Consider the following 15,353-nt stretch of genomic DNA (forward strand, 5'->3'; position numbering starts at 1 on the left):
GTAGGTTGGGTGACAATGAGGGGGTTGGCTTTCACCCAGTCTCGGACAGGAGGTTCTGACTCAGCCACTGACCACTTGTGAAACCAGGGGAAAAGTTCTTGTCCAGCTAATGAATGCTTGTGATGTGCCAGCCACCGTCACACCCTGTCTGCACATCAGTCCAGAAGGTGGGGGCGGGGGAGTCTCCTTCTCACCCTGCCCCGAGGAGACGAGGTGGGGAGGAGGCAATCACAGCCTTAGGTCCAAGCAGCTCCTGTACTGTCCTCAGGCCTGGAACTGTCTGTGCATCGAACTGCAACTCATCTTTTCTGAGTTCCTGCCCTTGTTGGGACGTGCAGATTGAGACCCTGACCTACGAGGGTGCGTCGGGGACGTGCAGGCAGCACCCTTCCGACTCACACGGGGGAAACGGAGGCCAGAGACCGCCTGCCATTCTCCAAAGGGATGAGCAAGGTGCCTGGGTCGGCCCTCGAACCACACACTCCCCTCCAGCCGGCTGCAGCCTCATACCGCGATCCGGCTCCTTTCTCCCACCTCACTCACTTGTTCTGCCCGGATGGGGGAGGGGTGAAACCTGACCCGTTGTCAAGGAGACGCACCCTGTAGGCCCTGATTGGTGCAGAACTCTGGCCTGGGCCCCTCCTCCTCGCCCGCCCGCTCCTCGGGCCTGGGGGCCCTCATTTCCCGAGGGCTTGCCGCTCCGCGCCTCCTTCGGTCTCCATGGAAACGCCGCCATAGCTCCTCCCCCTCTCCGCCCACCGGCTGCTCATCCTGGCACGTTTGCGCATGCCTGGGGCCCAGGCCCGGGCCAATGGGAAGGCCTCAGTGCGTTCTGGGTAATGTAGTCCAAAAAACCCTGGCGCGGTAAGAGAGGCCATGTTTGCGAGGGCCAATAGGTCGCTGGAAGGGCTTCGGTGCATCTTGGGAAATGTAGTTCTGGTGCTGGTGGAGCCATTCGGAGATGGGCGTGAGTGGGTCGCCACGGCGAGAGCCAATAGAAAGCCACCGTTGTTGCGATCCTTCCTGGGAGATGTAGTTCTAGGTGAGGCCGGCGGGGCCGTTGAGGGGAACAGATCCCTGGGTCTCTGGGAGTGTTGAAGGGAGGGGGACGGATGAGTTTGGCGCAAAGCCTGCCGGGGCATGGAGTTCTGATGAGCTCTGTGCGCATGTGCGAGGAGGCGAGGGGGTTTGGGGGGCCTCGCCCGGGAGAGTAAGGTGAGCGAGGGAGGAAAGGAGGGAGGGATCGGAGGGGGGCAGCTGGGCGAGCTTTGGGGAGAAGAGGTCTGGAGGAGGGAGGGACGGGAGAGTTGGCGGGAGGGAATAAGAAGGGGGCCAGGATGAAGGGGGAGGGGGAGGGAAGCGCGGATGGGAGGGGGAGGGCCCGGAAGGAGGAGGGGGTGTGGGCCCCGGAGGCGGAGAACGCCGGGGAGAGTTGGAAACTGAGGGAGGGGGCGGGGGAGGGTCGAGGGGGGTGAGCTGGGCCCTGCGATGGAGTCTGGGGGCGCAGGACCAAGCCGGTCAGAGAGGTTTGCGGAAAGGGGCTCGGGGCGGGGCGGGGCGGGGCGGGGGGGTGGTCCTCACGCGGGCGGGGTGCAGGTGGCTCCCCTCGTGCGTGTCAGTACAAGTTCGGTCGCACTTTCATGGAGTTGTGAGATTCCTGCGGATGAGACGAATTGCCTTGTTTCTGTCTCGATGGAGGGTTCCCCCCCGCCTAGCTTGTTGCAAGGGATTAGGTTCGTGGGCGTGCAGCGCTTCAAGGCTGTGTTTGGTCTTGTTATCATCTGAAGCTGCCCTCCTCCCTCTCAGCCCCAGTCACCCAGTTTTATTTCCTGTTTTAACCCTTATTCCAGCTCGAACTTCGGTGTAATGCAGGTGTTTTTGTTTATGGCGGTATCCCCAGCACCTCACAAAGTAACAGTAACAGGAAAGGTTCGCTTCGGTTGGGGGCTTGGTTAGCACAGCCGAGTGTTGTTCTCAGCATCTTTGTTTTCCCCACATCTTGAATTCTTACCGCGACTCTTGGGTTAGTAGGACTCCTCTTCCCATTTTACACCCCGGGCAGGGCAACTCTGTGTGAAAGGCGTCGTACCTTGTCCAAGGACGAAGAGCTGGGAGGTGGCAGAACTGGGATTTGCTCCAGAGCCCTTTGCCCTGAGTAAATATTTGTCCATTGGGCCGGTGGCTCTCAACCAGGGGCGACTGTGCCACCCCCCCATCCCCAAGGGGACTTGTAGCGCTGTCTGGAGTCACAGTTGCGAAGATACTGCTGGCATCTGTTGCGAAGAGGCCAGCGATGCTGCCAAACATTGTAGGATGGCTCTTACAACGCAGTTATCCAGCCCCACATAGCGCTAGTGCAAGAGTAGGAAACGCAGGGGAGACAGGCAGGTCTTCATTGAATGCTTCCTTCTGATTCATCCTCCTGGCACCCCTGTTGGGAAAGCTACTGTTAGACCTATACTGCAGGTGGCGAAGGAAGCCCAGGGAAGGCCAGTCACAAGTCCAAGGTCGCACCATGGAGAGATGGCATCGTCCAGGGGCGCCTGCTGTGGCGCAACGGGATTGGTGGTGCCTCTGTGGACACAGGTTCCATCCCTGGCCAGGCACAGTGCGTTAAAGGATCTGGTGTTGCTGCAGCTTAGGATAGGTCACATCTGTGGTTCAAAGCTGATCCTAACCTGGAAACTTCCACATGCTGCAGGGCAGCCAAAAATGAAAAAAAAAAAGAAGAAAAATCCTACTGCAGCAGTTCAGGTCACTTGGGAAGTGTGACCCCCGGCCTGGCTCAGCGGGTTAAGGATCTGGCATTTCCCAGTTGTGAAAGCTGCGGCTTGGATTCGGACCCTGGCCTGGAAACTTCCATATTCTGTGAGTGTAGCCATGAAAGGAAAAAAAAAGGGGGTAGGGTTGAAAGTGGGAGCCAGAGCCTGGTCTCTCTCTTTTTAAATTGTATTGAAGTAGAGTTGGTTTACAGTGTTGTGTTAATTTCCACTGACAGCAAAGTGACTCATTTACACACACACACACACACACACACACACAGCCATTGCCACACAGTAATACTGAGAGATTTCCCGGTGCTACACAGCCGGTCAGGGTCTGTCTTTTAGCCATTAAGTAGTTGCAGCACTGTGAGCCCTGGAGTCAGACAGTTCCAGGCTCAAATCCTGCCTCTGCCATTCTCTGCCCATTTCTCTTCTTTGCAGCAGGGCTCTTGGGAGGGATGGGTGGGACAGTGTAAGATGCAGGCCTCTTGGTGGTGATCGTAGGCATCCGGGGTCCCCGGTCCAGCTGGGTGGGCATAGACAGTTGTGTTACAGGTACTTTGATGGAGACAACACAGGGCACTGTGACAGCTACCGGAGGCACTTGACCCTCAGTGGATAACAGGGATGGGTTTTCACAGCAGAGGGACTTCTTTTTTTTTTTTTTTTGGTCTCTGTAGTGACACACCCACAGTATATGGAGGTTTTCAGGCTGGGGGTAGAATTGGAGCTGTAACTACTGGCCTACACCACAGCCAAAGCAACACCAGATCCTTAACTCACCAAACAAGGGCAGGATCGAACCTGTGTCCTCATGGATACGAGTCAGATGTGTTTCTTTCCACTGAGCCACGACAGGAACTCCAGAGTGACCTTTATTGAATGTATTTTGTTGAGTTTACTTTTTTTCATTGAGCTAGAATAGGCATATAACATTATATTAGTTTCTTTTTTCTTTTCCTTTTTTTTTTTTTTTTTTTTTGCTTTGTAGGGGCCACACCTGTGGCCTGTGGAAGCTCCCAAGCTAGGAGTCAAATTGAAGCTACAGCTGCTGGCCTACGTCACTGCCACAGCAACGCAAGATCCGAGCCACCTCTGCCACCTACAGCATAGCTCATGGCAATGCCAGATCCCCGACCCACTGAGCGAGGACAGGGATTGAACCCACGTCCTCATGGATTCTAGTGGGATTTTGTTTCTGCGGCGCCACAACAGGAACTCTCATGTTAGTTTCAAGTGTACAAATGACTTAATATTTGTATATGCTGAAAAAGGATGACCACAGTAAGTCTAGTTACCGTCTATCACCAGACATAATAGCGGAGTTTTTTCTTTTTTTTTTTGTCCTTTTGCCTTTTCTTGAGCTGCTCCCGCAGCATTTGGAGGTTCCCTGGCTAGGGGTTTAATTGGAGCTGTAGCCGCCGGCCTACACCACAGCCACAGCAACGAGGGATCCAAGCTGTGTCTTCGACCCACACCACAGCTCATGGCAACGCCAGATCCCTAACCCACTGAGCAAGGCCGGGGATCGAACCCGCAACCTCATGGTTCCTAGTTGGATTCATTAACCACTGCGCCACAACAGGAACTCCTGGAATTTTTTTCCTTGTTATAAGAACTTTTAACATCTCTCTCAGCAGCTTTCAGATATGCAACAATAATGTTAACTGTGACTGCCAAGGTGTCCACTACATCCCCCAGGAATTTATTTTATAACTGGAAGTTTGTGAGTTTTAACTCTTTTTACCCATTTTGCCTACAGCTCCCACTCCTACCTCTGGGAACCACCAGTCTGTTCAGTGTATCTATGACTTTGCTTTTTTTGTGGGGGGATGGATTTCACATATAAGGGAAATTATACATTTCTGTCTGATTTATTTCACTTAGCATAATGCCCTCAAGGTCCATCCATACTTTCACAGATGACAGGATTTCATTCGTGTGTGTGTGTGTGTGTGTGTGTGTGTTTAGGGCCACACAAACAGCATGTGGAGGTTCCCAGGCTAGGGGTCAAATCGGAGCTGTAGCTCTTGGCCTACACCATAGCCCCAGCAACACCAGATCTGAGCTGCATCTGTGACCTACACCACATCTCACGGCAATGCCAGATCCTTAACCCACTAAGCCAGGCCAGGGATCGAACCTGCAACCTCATGGATACTAGTTAGATTCATTTCTGCTGAGCCGAGATGGGAACTCCGATTTCATTCTTTTTTATGGCTGAATAATATTCCATTGTGTGTGTGTGTGTGTGTGTGTGTGTGTGTGTGTGTGTGTGTGTGTGTGTGTGTATTCCACTGTGTATATCTTACATCTTCTTTTTTTTTTTTGTCTTTTGTCTTTTTTGTTGTTGTTGTTGTTGCTATTTCTTGGGCCGCTCCTGCGGCATATGGAGGTTCCCAGGCTAGGGGTCCAATCGGAGCTGTAGCCACCGGCCTACGCCAGAGCCACAGCAACGCGGGATCCCATCCGCGTCTGCAACCTACACCACAGCTCATGGCAACGCCAGATCGTTAACCCACTGAGCAAGGGCAGGGACCGAACCCGCAACCTCATGGTTCCTAGTCGGATTCGTTAACCACTGCGCCACGACGGGAACTCCTCACATCTTCTTTATTCATTTATTCCTCAGTGGACATTTAGCTTGCTTCCATATCTTCACTGTTGTAAATGATTCTTCTATGAGCGGGGCGGGGGTGGGGTGCATGTATTTTTTTGAATTAGTGTTTTCTTTTTTTTGGGGGGGGGGGGGATACATACCCAGAAGTCGAATTGCTGGATCAAAGGGTGTTTCTGTTTTTAATTTTTTGAGGCGCCTCCGACCTATTTTCCATAGTGGCTGCCTGGGGTGACCTCTGATAGGCCATGCTTTCTCAGGGAAGACCCTGAGCCAGGTGACGGGGGTCTCAGGAGCTCCCTGTGGTCAACCGGCTCGTGGGTGCCTCTGGCCCTCCCGGAGGTCACCGGGCCCTTCCCCTCGCTGCCCGGGGCCTCACTCACTCAGGTCAGACTCCACTCCTGTCCTAGAGGGACGGTTCTCCCAGCAGAGCAGGCTTCTCTGTGTCTTTCGAGACTTGGCTTGGGCCCAGGTCTTCTGGGACCATTTTCCTGCCACTCCCAGGCTAGTCAGTCCTTAAATGGAAGGATGAAGTGGGAGGCTGGGCCGACAGACAGGCACGAGTTCAAACCTACCGCTCACTAGCAGGGTGACTGGTCTAGAGGCTCTTTTCCATTTGCAGGATGGGGGTGGTAGCGCAAGTCACACAGGACCTGGTTTTCCTTCAGTGCCAGCCAGCATGCCAGGTTCCGTGTAAGTGGTCTCTCCTCATGAAGCCTAAATCCCAGCAAAGGAAGACGGCACACAGATAGAAAACCCGCTTGTGTTAAATGCCGAGATAGAATTAATAAGGGCAACGTGAAAGTAGCTGCAGGGGAGGGTATGTGGGTGATTGGGGCGGCTCTCCAAGGAAGAAAGGATGGCATCAGGGCCTTGGGGGTGAGAAGGAGCCTGCTGAGCCAAGATGGGGGGGAGGGGCAGCAGGTGCAAAGGCCCTGCGGTAGGATGGGCCTCAGTCTAGAAGATAATGTGCAGCAGACACACATAGCTGTGTGCCAGTAACACTTCATTTAAACAGACAGGCTGCAGGCCAGTGGTTCTCATAGGTTTTTAACTCAGGACCCCTTTATATGTGAAAATATTATCTTAGGACCCCTCCCCCCCACAAAGATGCTTGTGTTTATGGAAGTTATATCTGTTGGTATGTATCTCAAGGTAGAGAAAGTTTCAAAATATTACTGCATTGAAAAATAGCAGTAATCAGCTCTTAACATGTTAGGGAGGTAACTTTTTTTTTCTTTTGTCTTTTCTAGGGCTGCACCTGCGGCATATGGAGGTTCCCAGGCTAGGGATCTAATTGGAGCTGTAGTTGCCGGCCTACGCCAGAGCCACAGCAACGCGGGATCCGAGCCGCATCTACAATCTACACCACAGCTCACGGCAGTGCCGGATCCTTAACCTACTGAGCAAGGCCAGGGATCGAGCCCCCAACCTAGTCGGATTCGTTAACCACTGAGCCATGACAGGAACTCCTAAATAACATTTTTAAATGAAAAATAACCACGTTTTCCCAAATGAAATGCTGGAAACATGGCATCGTCTTTTGGCACATCCCTCACTGTCTAGAACAGCTGGATTCTTACATCTGCCTTTGCTGTGCACCTGTGACCTCTGTTGGGCGCCACCTTACACTCAGGAGAGGATGACAGTGAAAGAGGCCAGTGACCTTCTGTGTTAGTAGGTAAACAGTTCTGGCCCTGAGGTGCCCCAGAAGGATCTCCAGAACTGCAGCTCTGGGCCGGGGTTTATTTGGAGCTGGGTCCTTGTCTGCCATGAGCCGTCCTGAGCCCAGGAGGACTCTTTACCGCATCCCCAGCCTCCACCTGCTGGATGCCCGCAACCGTTCTCCCCACCCCCATCTAACCATCAAAAATGTCTCCAGGTGTCTCCCCTGGGGTCACATCGCTCAGCTTGAGGGCTGCCACCTCGGGCTCCCGTGTCACCCTCATGGCTGAAGCCCCTGTGCGTCTTTGTCACTCCTGGAAGAGGAAGTGAGGGCACACAGCTTCCTGGGGGGCAAGGGTCTTGCGAAAGGAGAGAGGGGAGAGCGGATGTGGGGGCCCCCTGCAGCCTGTCCCATTTCCCAATACCGGGACCTGATTGGGGGCCCATTAGCGCCTTGGCCCGGGGGGCAGCGTGACAGCACCACCGACACTGACTTCTTGAGGTTCTGGAGGCGAGGAGGCCCGGGTCAGGTGTGGACGGGTGTGGGTTCTGGTGAGGGCCGCCTCCCTGGCTTGCGGCTCTCACAGGGGATGGAGTGATCTCTTCCTGTCAGGCCTCCAGCCCTATTGAAGAAGGACCCCCCTCATGATCTGATTTGATCTCCATTTCCTCCTAAAAGCCCCATTTCCACACACAGCCATGTTGGGAGTAGAGTTTCCATGTAAGAACCGGGGACGGGGCCATGGCTGTGTCCGCAGCAGTTAGGAAGGAAGGAAGAGGTTGGGGACTTTGGAGTATGTGTTCTAGGCTGTCTGCCTTGGGGTTGGGACATCACGGAGCATCGATGCTGCTGGTGACCGTGCCAGACCCGTTCCAGTCCTCCATGTGCCTTTTTTTTTTTTTTTTTTTCCGTCTTTTCTAGGGCCACTCCCACAGCATATGGAGGTTCCCAGGCTAGGGGTCAAATAGGAGCTGTAGCCACTGGCCTACGCCAGAGCCACAGCAACCTGGGATCTGAGCCACGTCTGCAACCTACACCACAGCTCACAGCAATGCCAGATCCTTAACCCACTGAGTGAGGCCAGGGATTGAACCCACAACCTCATAGTTCCTCGTCAGATTCGTTAACCACTGAGCCACGACGGGAACTCCTCCATGTGCCTTCTTGTTCAGTCCTCACGGGGAAGCTGCAGGGAGGGCGAGGGCAGGGAGCGCATGGTCACCCAGGGAGGGGCGGATCCAGGGCGTGAACCTGTCTGTCCCTGAGCGGAGTCACAATCGCCCTTTCTCCAGCGCCCGCTGTGTGCTGGGTGTAACCCCTTGCACAGGCCCTGCCGGGTGGTCGCCCCTTGGATGGTGTGGCTGGCAAGGCAAGCGGTTCACCTTGGGTGGGGCGAGGGGGGCATTGAGGCACAGGGGTCCTGTGTGGGGGTCTGCTGCGCGCACAGATGGAGGGAGAGGGTGGGTTCCGGTGGGTTCCGGAAGGATGGATGGAGCTGGGCTCTCACTGCTGAACTCCCCCCACAGGCGCTGCAGTCTCGCAGGCCCCATGGAGGTCCTGGCCATGCAGCCCGTGAAGCAGGAGTGCCAGGCCACCGAGGGCCTGACCCTGGACTCGCCGTGGCACCGCTTCCGCCATTTCCATTTGGGTGACGCTCCGGGCCCCCGCGAGGCGCTGGGCCTGCTGCGCGCCCTGTGCCGGGACTGGCTGCGGCCCGAGGTCCACACCAAGGAGCAGATGCTGGAGCTGCTGGTGCTGGAGCAGTTCCTGAGCGCCCTGCCTGCCGACCTCCAGGCCTGGGTGTGCAGCCGGCAGCCCCAGAGTGGGGAGGAGGCCGTGGCGCTGCTGGAGGAGCTCTGGGTGAGCAGGGACAGCCGGCGGGAGGGCCTGCACCAGACGTCCCAAGGGCCTGTAGCCTCCCCTCCCAAGGGCCACAGGTCGGCAGCTCCACTGAGACAACTCACCGGTGCCTGGGGCCCTGAGGTCCTGGTGTGGTGGAGGCGGGGACACCCAGGCAGGGGCCAGGGCCAGAGCAGCGGTGACATTTGGAGGGGACCGTCCACCCTCCGACTCCACCTGCAGGTTGGGGTCCCTGACGTCCCTCGGGGCCGACAGTGCACTGCAGGGACTCAGCTCGCTGAAGGCTTTGTGCTTGTGGTGTCTGTTGGTCACAGCAGAGGGACACCGATTCAGTCAGCCAAGGAGGGGGCAGCGGGCCGGGCCCAGCAGAGTTCCACCCATGGAGCTTGCTGTCGTCCCCTCCTGGGGACAGCACATGGCAACACACGCGGATGGTCACCAGCCAGGTGCTCCCCGAACCTCAGCACCTGGAGCTGCTGGCGCTCCAGCCCCTGGAGGACCAAGCACATACCGTGTGGCCCAAGCCTCCATCATAAATTACCTTGTTAGCAGGTCCAGTGAGGTCCTATCAGGCAGGACATGCTGAATGGTCCCCTCCTGGCAGCTGAGGGCAAAGGCCAGACCTCTCTCTGGGTAGAGTTCGTTTTTTAGCTGCGCCCCAGGCGTCCACGGACTGCAGCCTGAGCCGGATCGCCCGCCTCTGGGGCTCTAGTGTGACACCTTCGAAGGGCGCGGCCTCGCCCATCATGTATGAGTTGCCTGTGGCCACATTGTCCTCAGGGCAGAGCCGAGCAGCTGAGACGAGGACCAGAGGGCCCACAGAGCCGGAAACCTTTGCTCTCTGGCCCTTTTCAGGAACAGTCTGGACACGGATGGGTACCAGGCAGTTCTGATGGTGTGCAGAGTTCGGGGGGGTCCCCCCAGGCCACCCTCACTTTGATACCAGCTGCCAGTTCAGGGGTCCCCAGGACCACCCTCAGGTTCAGTCATTGACGGGGAGCACTCAGAGCTCTTGGAAAGTTGCTGTTCGTTGCGGTGAAAGGTTAAGGTCAGCTGAGGGGCGTGGTGGGTGGGGTGGGGCAGGGCCCAGAAGAGACCATCCCGGAGTGTCCTCTCCCAGGAGGTCATCCAGGGCTGTTCCCCAGCCTGGGGGGCCTGTGGTGTGGATGCAGCTGACTACCCCGTGACCTGAATCTCGGGCTGAGCTGACACAGCCTGGCTTCAGCACCCCCAGATCCTTTTGTCAGCATGGTCCGTCTGTCCCCACGCAGTCCTGAGGGCGGTGCTCACCTTCTCTGTTTCAGATATGAGGGTGTGAAGCTCAGAGAGGTTGAGTGACTTGCCCAGGTCACACAGCAGAACCCATAAGCCGTGGAGTCCCACCTCTGTCCCCTGCTGTGTGCCAGTGCCTGGCCCAGCAGCTTCCTGGGGACTGTGCTCAGCCTCAGCACATTCCAGCACCCCATGTCTGCGACTCCAAACAGAGCCCTCAGGACCCCTGCAGGGTCCTCCAGAGCAGCAGCAAGTCCTCAGACTTGTGTGTGCCTGAGAGTTTTAGGGAAACTGCAGGTGGTGCGGCTTCCTGGGCTCCACCTGGGTGCTGCCAAGGCAGGTGCAGAAGGTGCTTAGCCTGTGCCCTCCTGCCCTGCCTGCACCTGGGCAGACATCCCCCAGGCCCACAGAGCCCCCTGAGGCCAGGAGCCGGGAGCTCGGTGTCCACCAGTCCCTCCACACTGACCCTAGGGCATTAAGCACCTCACTCGGGGGCCCCCCAGCAGGTCTGGCAGGAGGCTGCCCAGGGATCTGGGCAACCTCTCGCCAGCCCCCTCCTGCGCTCCTGCATCCTGACCTCTTCCTGGAATGTCTCCTGGGCCATCAGCAAAGGCAGAAGGTTTGACCGCTTTATCCGTCCATCAATTCCTTGGCTCAGTGCCCACTGAGGGGCGTGGTGAGGGGTACAGGGAGCCGGAAGTGGTGTAACGGGGAACACCAAAAACGAGGGAAAAGTGAAAGAAGCCCTTGATTCCATTTGCGCAGGATGCCCAGCAGAGGCCATGGCTCCAGGCCCAGTCCCGGGAAACGTGCTGTGGGTCGGGGGCCTGTAACGCAGGCGTCGGCTCTCTGCCACCGGCCCCAGGGCCGTCCTGGGCTTGTCCTGGAGGCTTCGGGCTGGAGGAACAGTGACAGAGTAAAGGAGCCAGAAATAGTCTGCAGCCGTCCCCTTCACCTCCGGCCTCCGGGCTGGTGCCATGCTGCTCAGAGCCATCACCGGCCCTGCGAACACTTCCTTCTCAACTCCCTTGATTGTCTCCAGAGTTAAAAGTAGCTTATGTGTTTTCCTTCCGCATTTTGTCAAGGCGTTTGCAAAGGGCTTTATAAAGCTGATGTAAGATTTAAAGCAGGTCGAACAGTCATGTGTGGCTGCGTAGCAAATCACCCCAAACCTAGCGGCCTGCAACAGTGACCATTTACCAGCTCAGCAGCTGTGCGTTGGGAGTTGAAGGTAGACCCAGCTCCAGGTCTCACAAGGTTGCAGTTAAGATGTAGCCGGGGTTATTGTCACCCGAGGCTGGCCTGGGGCTGAAGGATCTGCTACAAGGCGGTTCCCCCATGTGGTGGCCTAGTCCTTGCCATGGGGTGGCCGAGCACCCTCCTGCCCACAGCTGGCTTGCCCCAGACCAAGCGGTAGGACTGAGAGGAGAAAGACAGGCCGGGGTCCAGGCGTCTCAGTTCGGGATGTGGTCTATCTCGTTTCAGGGACCAGCGGTGAAGGCCCCTCGGGATGTGACGGAAGACCCCGGGGTCGGCGTGGGAAAGGAAGATGGTGGGGTGACGCCATTAGGTGAGCAGCCCACCCCTCCCCACACGCTCCCAGCCCAAGGGGGGCTCCTCTCATCCGCCATTCATTTGTTCAGTGAATGTCCCGATTGTTGTTTCCGCTGTGTGCCAGGCCCAGGGAGCTGAATCAGACACGCCCCATCCTGGAGGGCACAAGTGGGGGTCACGAGGGACAGCCAGCGCCAGTGATGTGAGCCAGCTGTGCACAGGCATGGTCCTCCCGCTCCCGGAAACCCCACAGCAGCCCTTGAGATACCCAGCTTGTTCGGCCACGTTGTGTAGCTGCAGAAACCCAGGCCCGGAGAAATGGAATAACTCGCCCAAGATCAGGTGTTGGGCAAGCCAGGATGTACCCAGGCGGTCTGACCCCAGAGCCCTGGCGCCCCAGGTCTCAGTGAGTTGTGGCCACCTGCATTCTCAGAAGTCTCGTGGGCTCCTCCCAATAGAGCCAGTCGCCAAGGCCGGGGGTGCAGCCCTTTGCTCTGATTGGCCCGCCCGGTGCACACACGGGGCTGGGAGCTGCGGCCGGCGCCCATCCAGACCAAAGCACTAGGGTGAGGAAGAGAAATCGGGCTGGACCTCATCAGAGCAGGGAACAGACCGGGGAGGACACTCTGGTGGCCAGGGCCGTGGCTGGACAGAGGAGCTGAGGGACATCTCTGAGTCACATGTGTTGGCAGCAGGACAGAGGGTGACGGGAAGGGACCCGGGTTTCTGGTCCCTGTGGATGATGAACACCTGTGGGCCTCTGGAGGAGGACAGAAGAGGGTCCTGAGAGGGAGCAGGGCTGGGAGGGTTTCTGGGAACCTGAGGCATTGCCCTCCTGTGTCCATAAATGGGGACAACAGCGTTGGACCCGCTCTCGCTGGGCCACGTGGGGTTGGAATGAGCCAGCAGGGTGCCAGGCACAAAGGGAGAGATGCACAGCTGTTTTTGTCACATCTGTCCTCGTGTGACTCTTAAACAAAGGTTGCTTATCTCCTTGAAATTCCATTGAGCAGTTTGAAACCCTGGATAAAAGTGTGTGTGGGGGGGGGGTTTGTCCATCTAACCAATTTCTCATCCCCACTTACTGGCCCACCCGTGTGCTCACTCGCCATCCATCCACCCATCCCATCCATCAGTGAATCCACCTGTCTGTCGGTCCATCCCTTCCACCCACCTACGTCTCCGTCCGTCTACACCTCTCACATTTATTCACTTAGGTACCTATTGGTTTCCGCCTCCTCCAGTCCCCCCTCCATGGATTTGCGGTTCCCCCGTCACTCCACCCCTCCCCTGTCTCTTCATTTCTTTACTATTTACCTTCCTCACCACCCGTCCGTCCATTTATCGGGCACTTCCTCTGCAGCACGTACAGTGCTATACAGGGACACCGGGAGAGGGAAAAGCTGGCGGACAACCCGCTTCCCACCCGAGGGCTCCCTGGCCTTAAGGGCTCCCCACCTGCCCCAGGGCTTATCCCATAACCGGGATCTGGGCCGCCTGCCCCTGCCCAGCTGTGCCCTGCACCCGCCCCGCCTTGCGCGGAGCCAGCCGTCCTGACTCTGCGCCTTTGCCCGGCAGGAGACGCGGCCCCCGGGGCTGAGGAACCGGCGACGGGGGACGCCCAGGCTGCGCGGCCCTACAAGCAGGAGCCGGGCAGCCCCCCGCTGGCCCCGCCGGCCCCGCCAGCGCCGGGCCTGCCTGCCTTCCTGGCGGCGCCGGGCTCCGCGTCCTGCCCCGAGTGCGGCAAGGCCTCGCTGAAGCCAGCGCACCTGCTGCGTCACCGGCAGAGCCACACGGGGGAGAAGCCGCACGCCTGCCCCGAGTGCGGCAAGGCCTTCCGGCGCAAGGAGCACCTGCGGCGCCACCGCGGCACGCACCCCGGCAGCCCGGGGCCGGCCCTGCGGCCGCTGCCGGCCCGCGAGAAGCCGCACGCCTGCTGCGAGTGCGGCAAGACCTTCTACTGGCGCGAACACCTGGTGCGCCACCGCAAGACACACTCGGGCGCGCGGCCGTTCGCCTGCTGGGAGTGCGGCAAGGGCTTCGGGCGCCGCGAGCACGTGCTGCGCCACCAGCGCATCCACGGGCGCGCGGCCGCGGGCGGCGCGGGCGGGGCCGCGGCACCCGGCCCCGAGGGCGGGGGCCCGTTCCCGCCGTGGCCGCTGGGGTAGTCTCCGCCTCGCCGTCCAGCCCTTCCTGTCTCCACGACGCCTCCCTAGTCCAGACCTCCAGGCGCGCTAGCGCGCTCTGTTCCTCCCGCATCTCACGTGACGGTCCACTTTTTTCCTGTTCGGACCTACCCCGTGTTCGCAGCCTTTCCCACCCTGTAGAAGGAGCCGCCGCAGCCCTCCCTCTCCCATCCCTCTCCACCCACTCCCTCCCCGGGCTGGGGAGCCAGCAAGACGCGGCCTGGAGCCGGGAATTGGAGTACAGGGCAGAAGCAGCAGGCAGGGGCCCCCTGCTGAAGGCAAGGGACTGGGTCATGTTCCCAGGAGGGCCCCCCCCCCCAGGACACACTGGGGGACAGGGAAGGGGTGACGGCTCTTACAGGACAGATCCGAGTTCTGGCAGTGGGTTCCCCGGTCTGGCTCCTCTCTGCAACCCAGGAAGGTGCAAGATGAACAGAGATGCCTGCTCCAGGGAAGTGGTCAGAGACGACTGTTCACCAGCAACTGGAAAGTAATAAAGTCACTGATAAGTTGTGCAGACTTGGAGTGCCCTGCCTTCTCTCCTAGGGGGCCGCCCTGCCCACTGGCCTGGCCAGGACCCCCGGAATCAGGGCTCGGCCCTGGGGGCTGGTTCCTGGCTCCTGGTCCCTGAGCCTAGAGGTTAGATAAACCCTGTGAGAGGTGCTGGAGAGAAGTTGCCATTGGGATCTGTGCTGCGGGGGAAGTGCTCTTATGTCACCTCATGGGACTCCCCCAGCACCCCAGGAGCCAGTCTCCACCTCTGCTTTCACAGATGCAGGCCTCGGCCCAGCGCCCAGGGGCCTTATGCTCCCTGGCCGCATAATCTTAGGTGACACCCATTTCTGAGCCTGTAAGTAACAGTAATGGCACCCACATCCTTGGTGAGGGTACTGCTTTGGGTTAGCCTCAAACAGCAATGTCACTGGGTCTCTGGTGGCCCATTTTCCAGAGAGGAGTCCAGTGTCCTGCTGGGGGTGGTCACAGGAGCCTGGTGGCCATCAGTCTGGGATGCCCACAGGCAGCGGGGCTGAGAGGGCCTCGGGTACCATCTCACCCGTCCTTACACCCTGGTGGCTCCTCTCCGGGGAGGAAAGAGTTGCCTTGTGGGTGACCTGAAGGAGAGCTCTGGCCTGACTGCACCCCCTGCTGATGTCCACCCACCCTCCTGGCCGGCTTTGTGTCCAGCACCTGAGCCTGGCTGGGCTTCTCCCACACAAATCCTGCACAGTCACTTCCCTGTGCCAGCTCCTGCCCTACAGTTCAGCGCTGGTGTGTCTGCCCAGTGAAACCCAGGGCACAGGCCATGCCCTGGCCCCAAGGGAGTCTGGGACAGCAAATAACTGGACTGTTCAGCGTTTACAGCCAGAGGCCGACCCTGCCTTCTGAGACCCATGACAGCTGGAGTAGGTTCAGGTGCCAGGTGGGCTCCAGGA

General features: G+C 58.4%; 1 protein-coding gene across 6 annotated transcripts; it reads left to right on the top strand.

Moving 5' to 3' along the window:
• Positions 1-963: 963 nt before the first annotated feature.
• Positions 964-14,439, top strand: ZNF444 (zinc finger protein 444). 6 transcript variants are annotated; one of them, XM_047790648.1, is made up of 4 exons: positions 964-1,042; positions 8,575-8,908; positions 11,666-11,750; positions 13,313-14,439. In XM_047790648.1, exons 2-4 carry the CDS (start codon positions 8,597-8,599, stop codon positions 13,900-13,902), a joined length of 987 nt encoding a protein of 328 aa, XP_047646604.1. In that variant the 5' UTR covers positions 964-1,042; positions 8,575-8,596; the 3' UTR covers positions 13,903-14,439. The 6 variants fall into 6 exon arrangements, with proteins under 6 accessions (XP_047646604.1, XP_047646600.1, XP_047646599.1 ...); XM_047790644.1 differs by lacking the exon at positions 964-1,042 and adding an exon at positions 1,050-1,215; XM_047790643.1 differs by lacking the exon at positions 964-1,042 and adding an exon at positions 1,472-1,526.
• The last annotated feature ends 914 nt before the right edge of the window (positions 14,440-15,353 follow it).

The sequence above is a fragment of the Phacochoerus africanus genome, chromosome 8 (assembly GCF_016906955.1).
Source record: "Phacochoerus africanus isolate WHEZ1 chromosome 8, ROS_Pafr_v1, whole genome shotgun sequence".
NCBI classification, from domain to species: Eukaryota; Metazoa; Chordata; class Mammalia; order Artiodactyla; family Suidae; genus Phacochoerus; species Phacochoerus africanus.

Bases quoted from the DNA above. Each gene is read 5' to 3' on its own strand.
- ZNF444 (XM_047790643.1), top strand. From the start codon at position 1,489: ATGGAGTCTGGGGGCGCAGGACCAAGCCGGTCAGAGAG. The intron at 8,909-11,665 runs GTGAGCAGGGAC...ATCTCGTTTCAG, and splicing joins CGCTGCTGGAGGAGCTCTGG to GGACCAGCGGTGAAGGCCCC. The intron at 11,751-13,312 runs GTGAGCAGCCCA...TTTGCCCGGCAG, and splicing joins TGGTGGGGTGACGCCATTAG to GAGACGCGGCCCCCGGGGCT.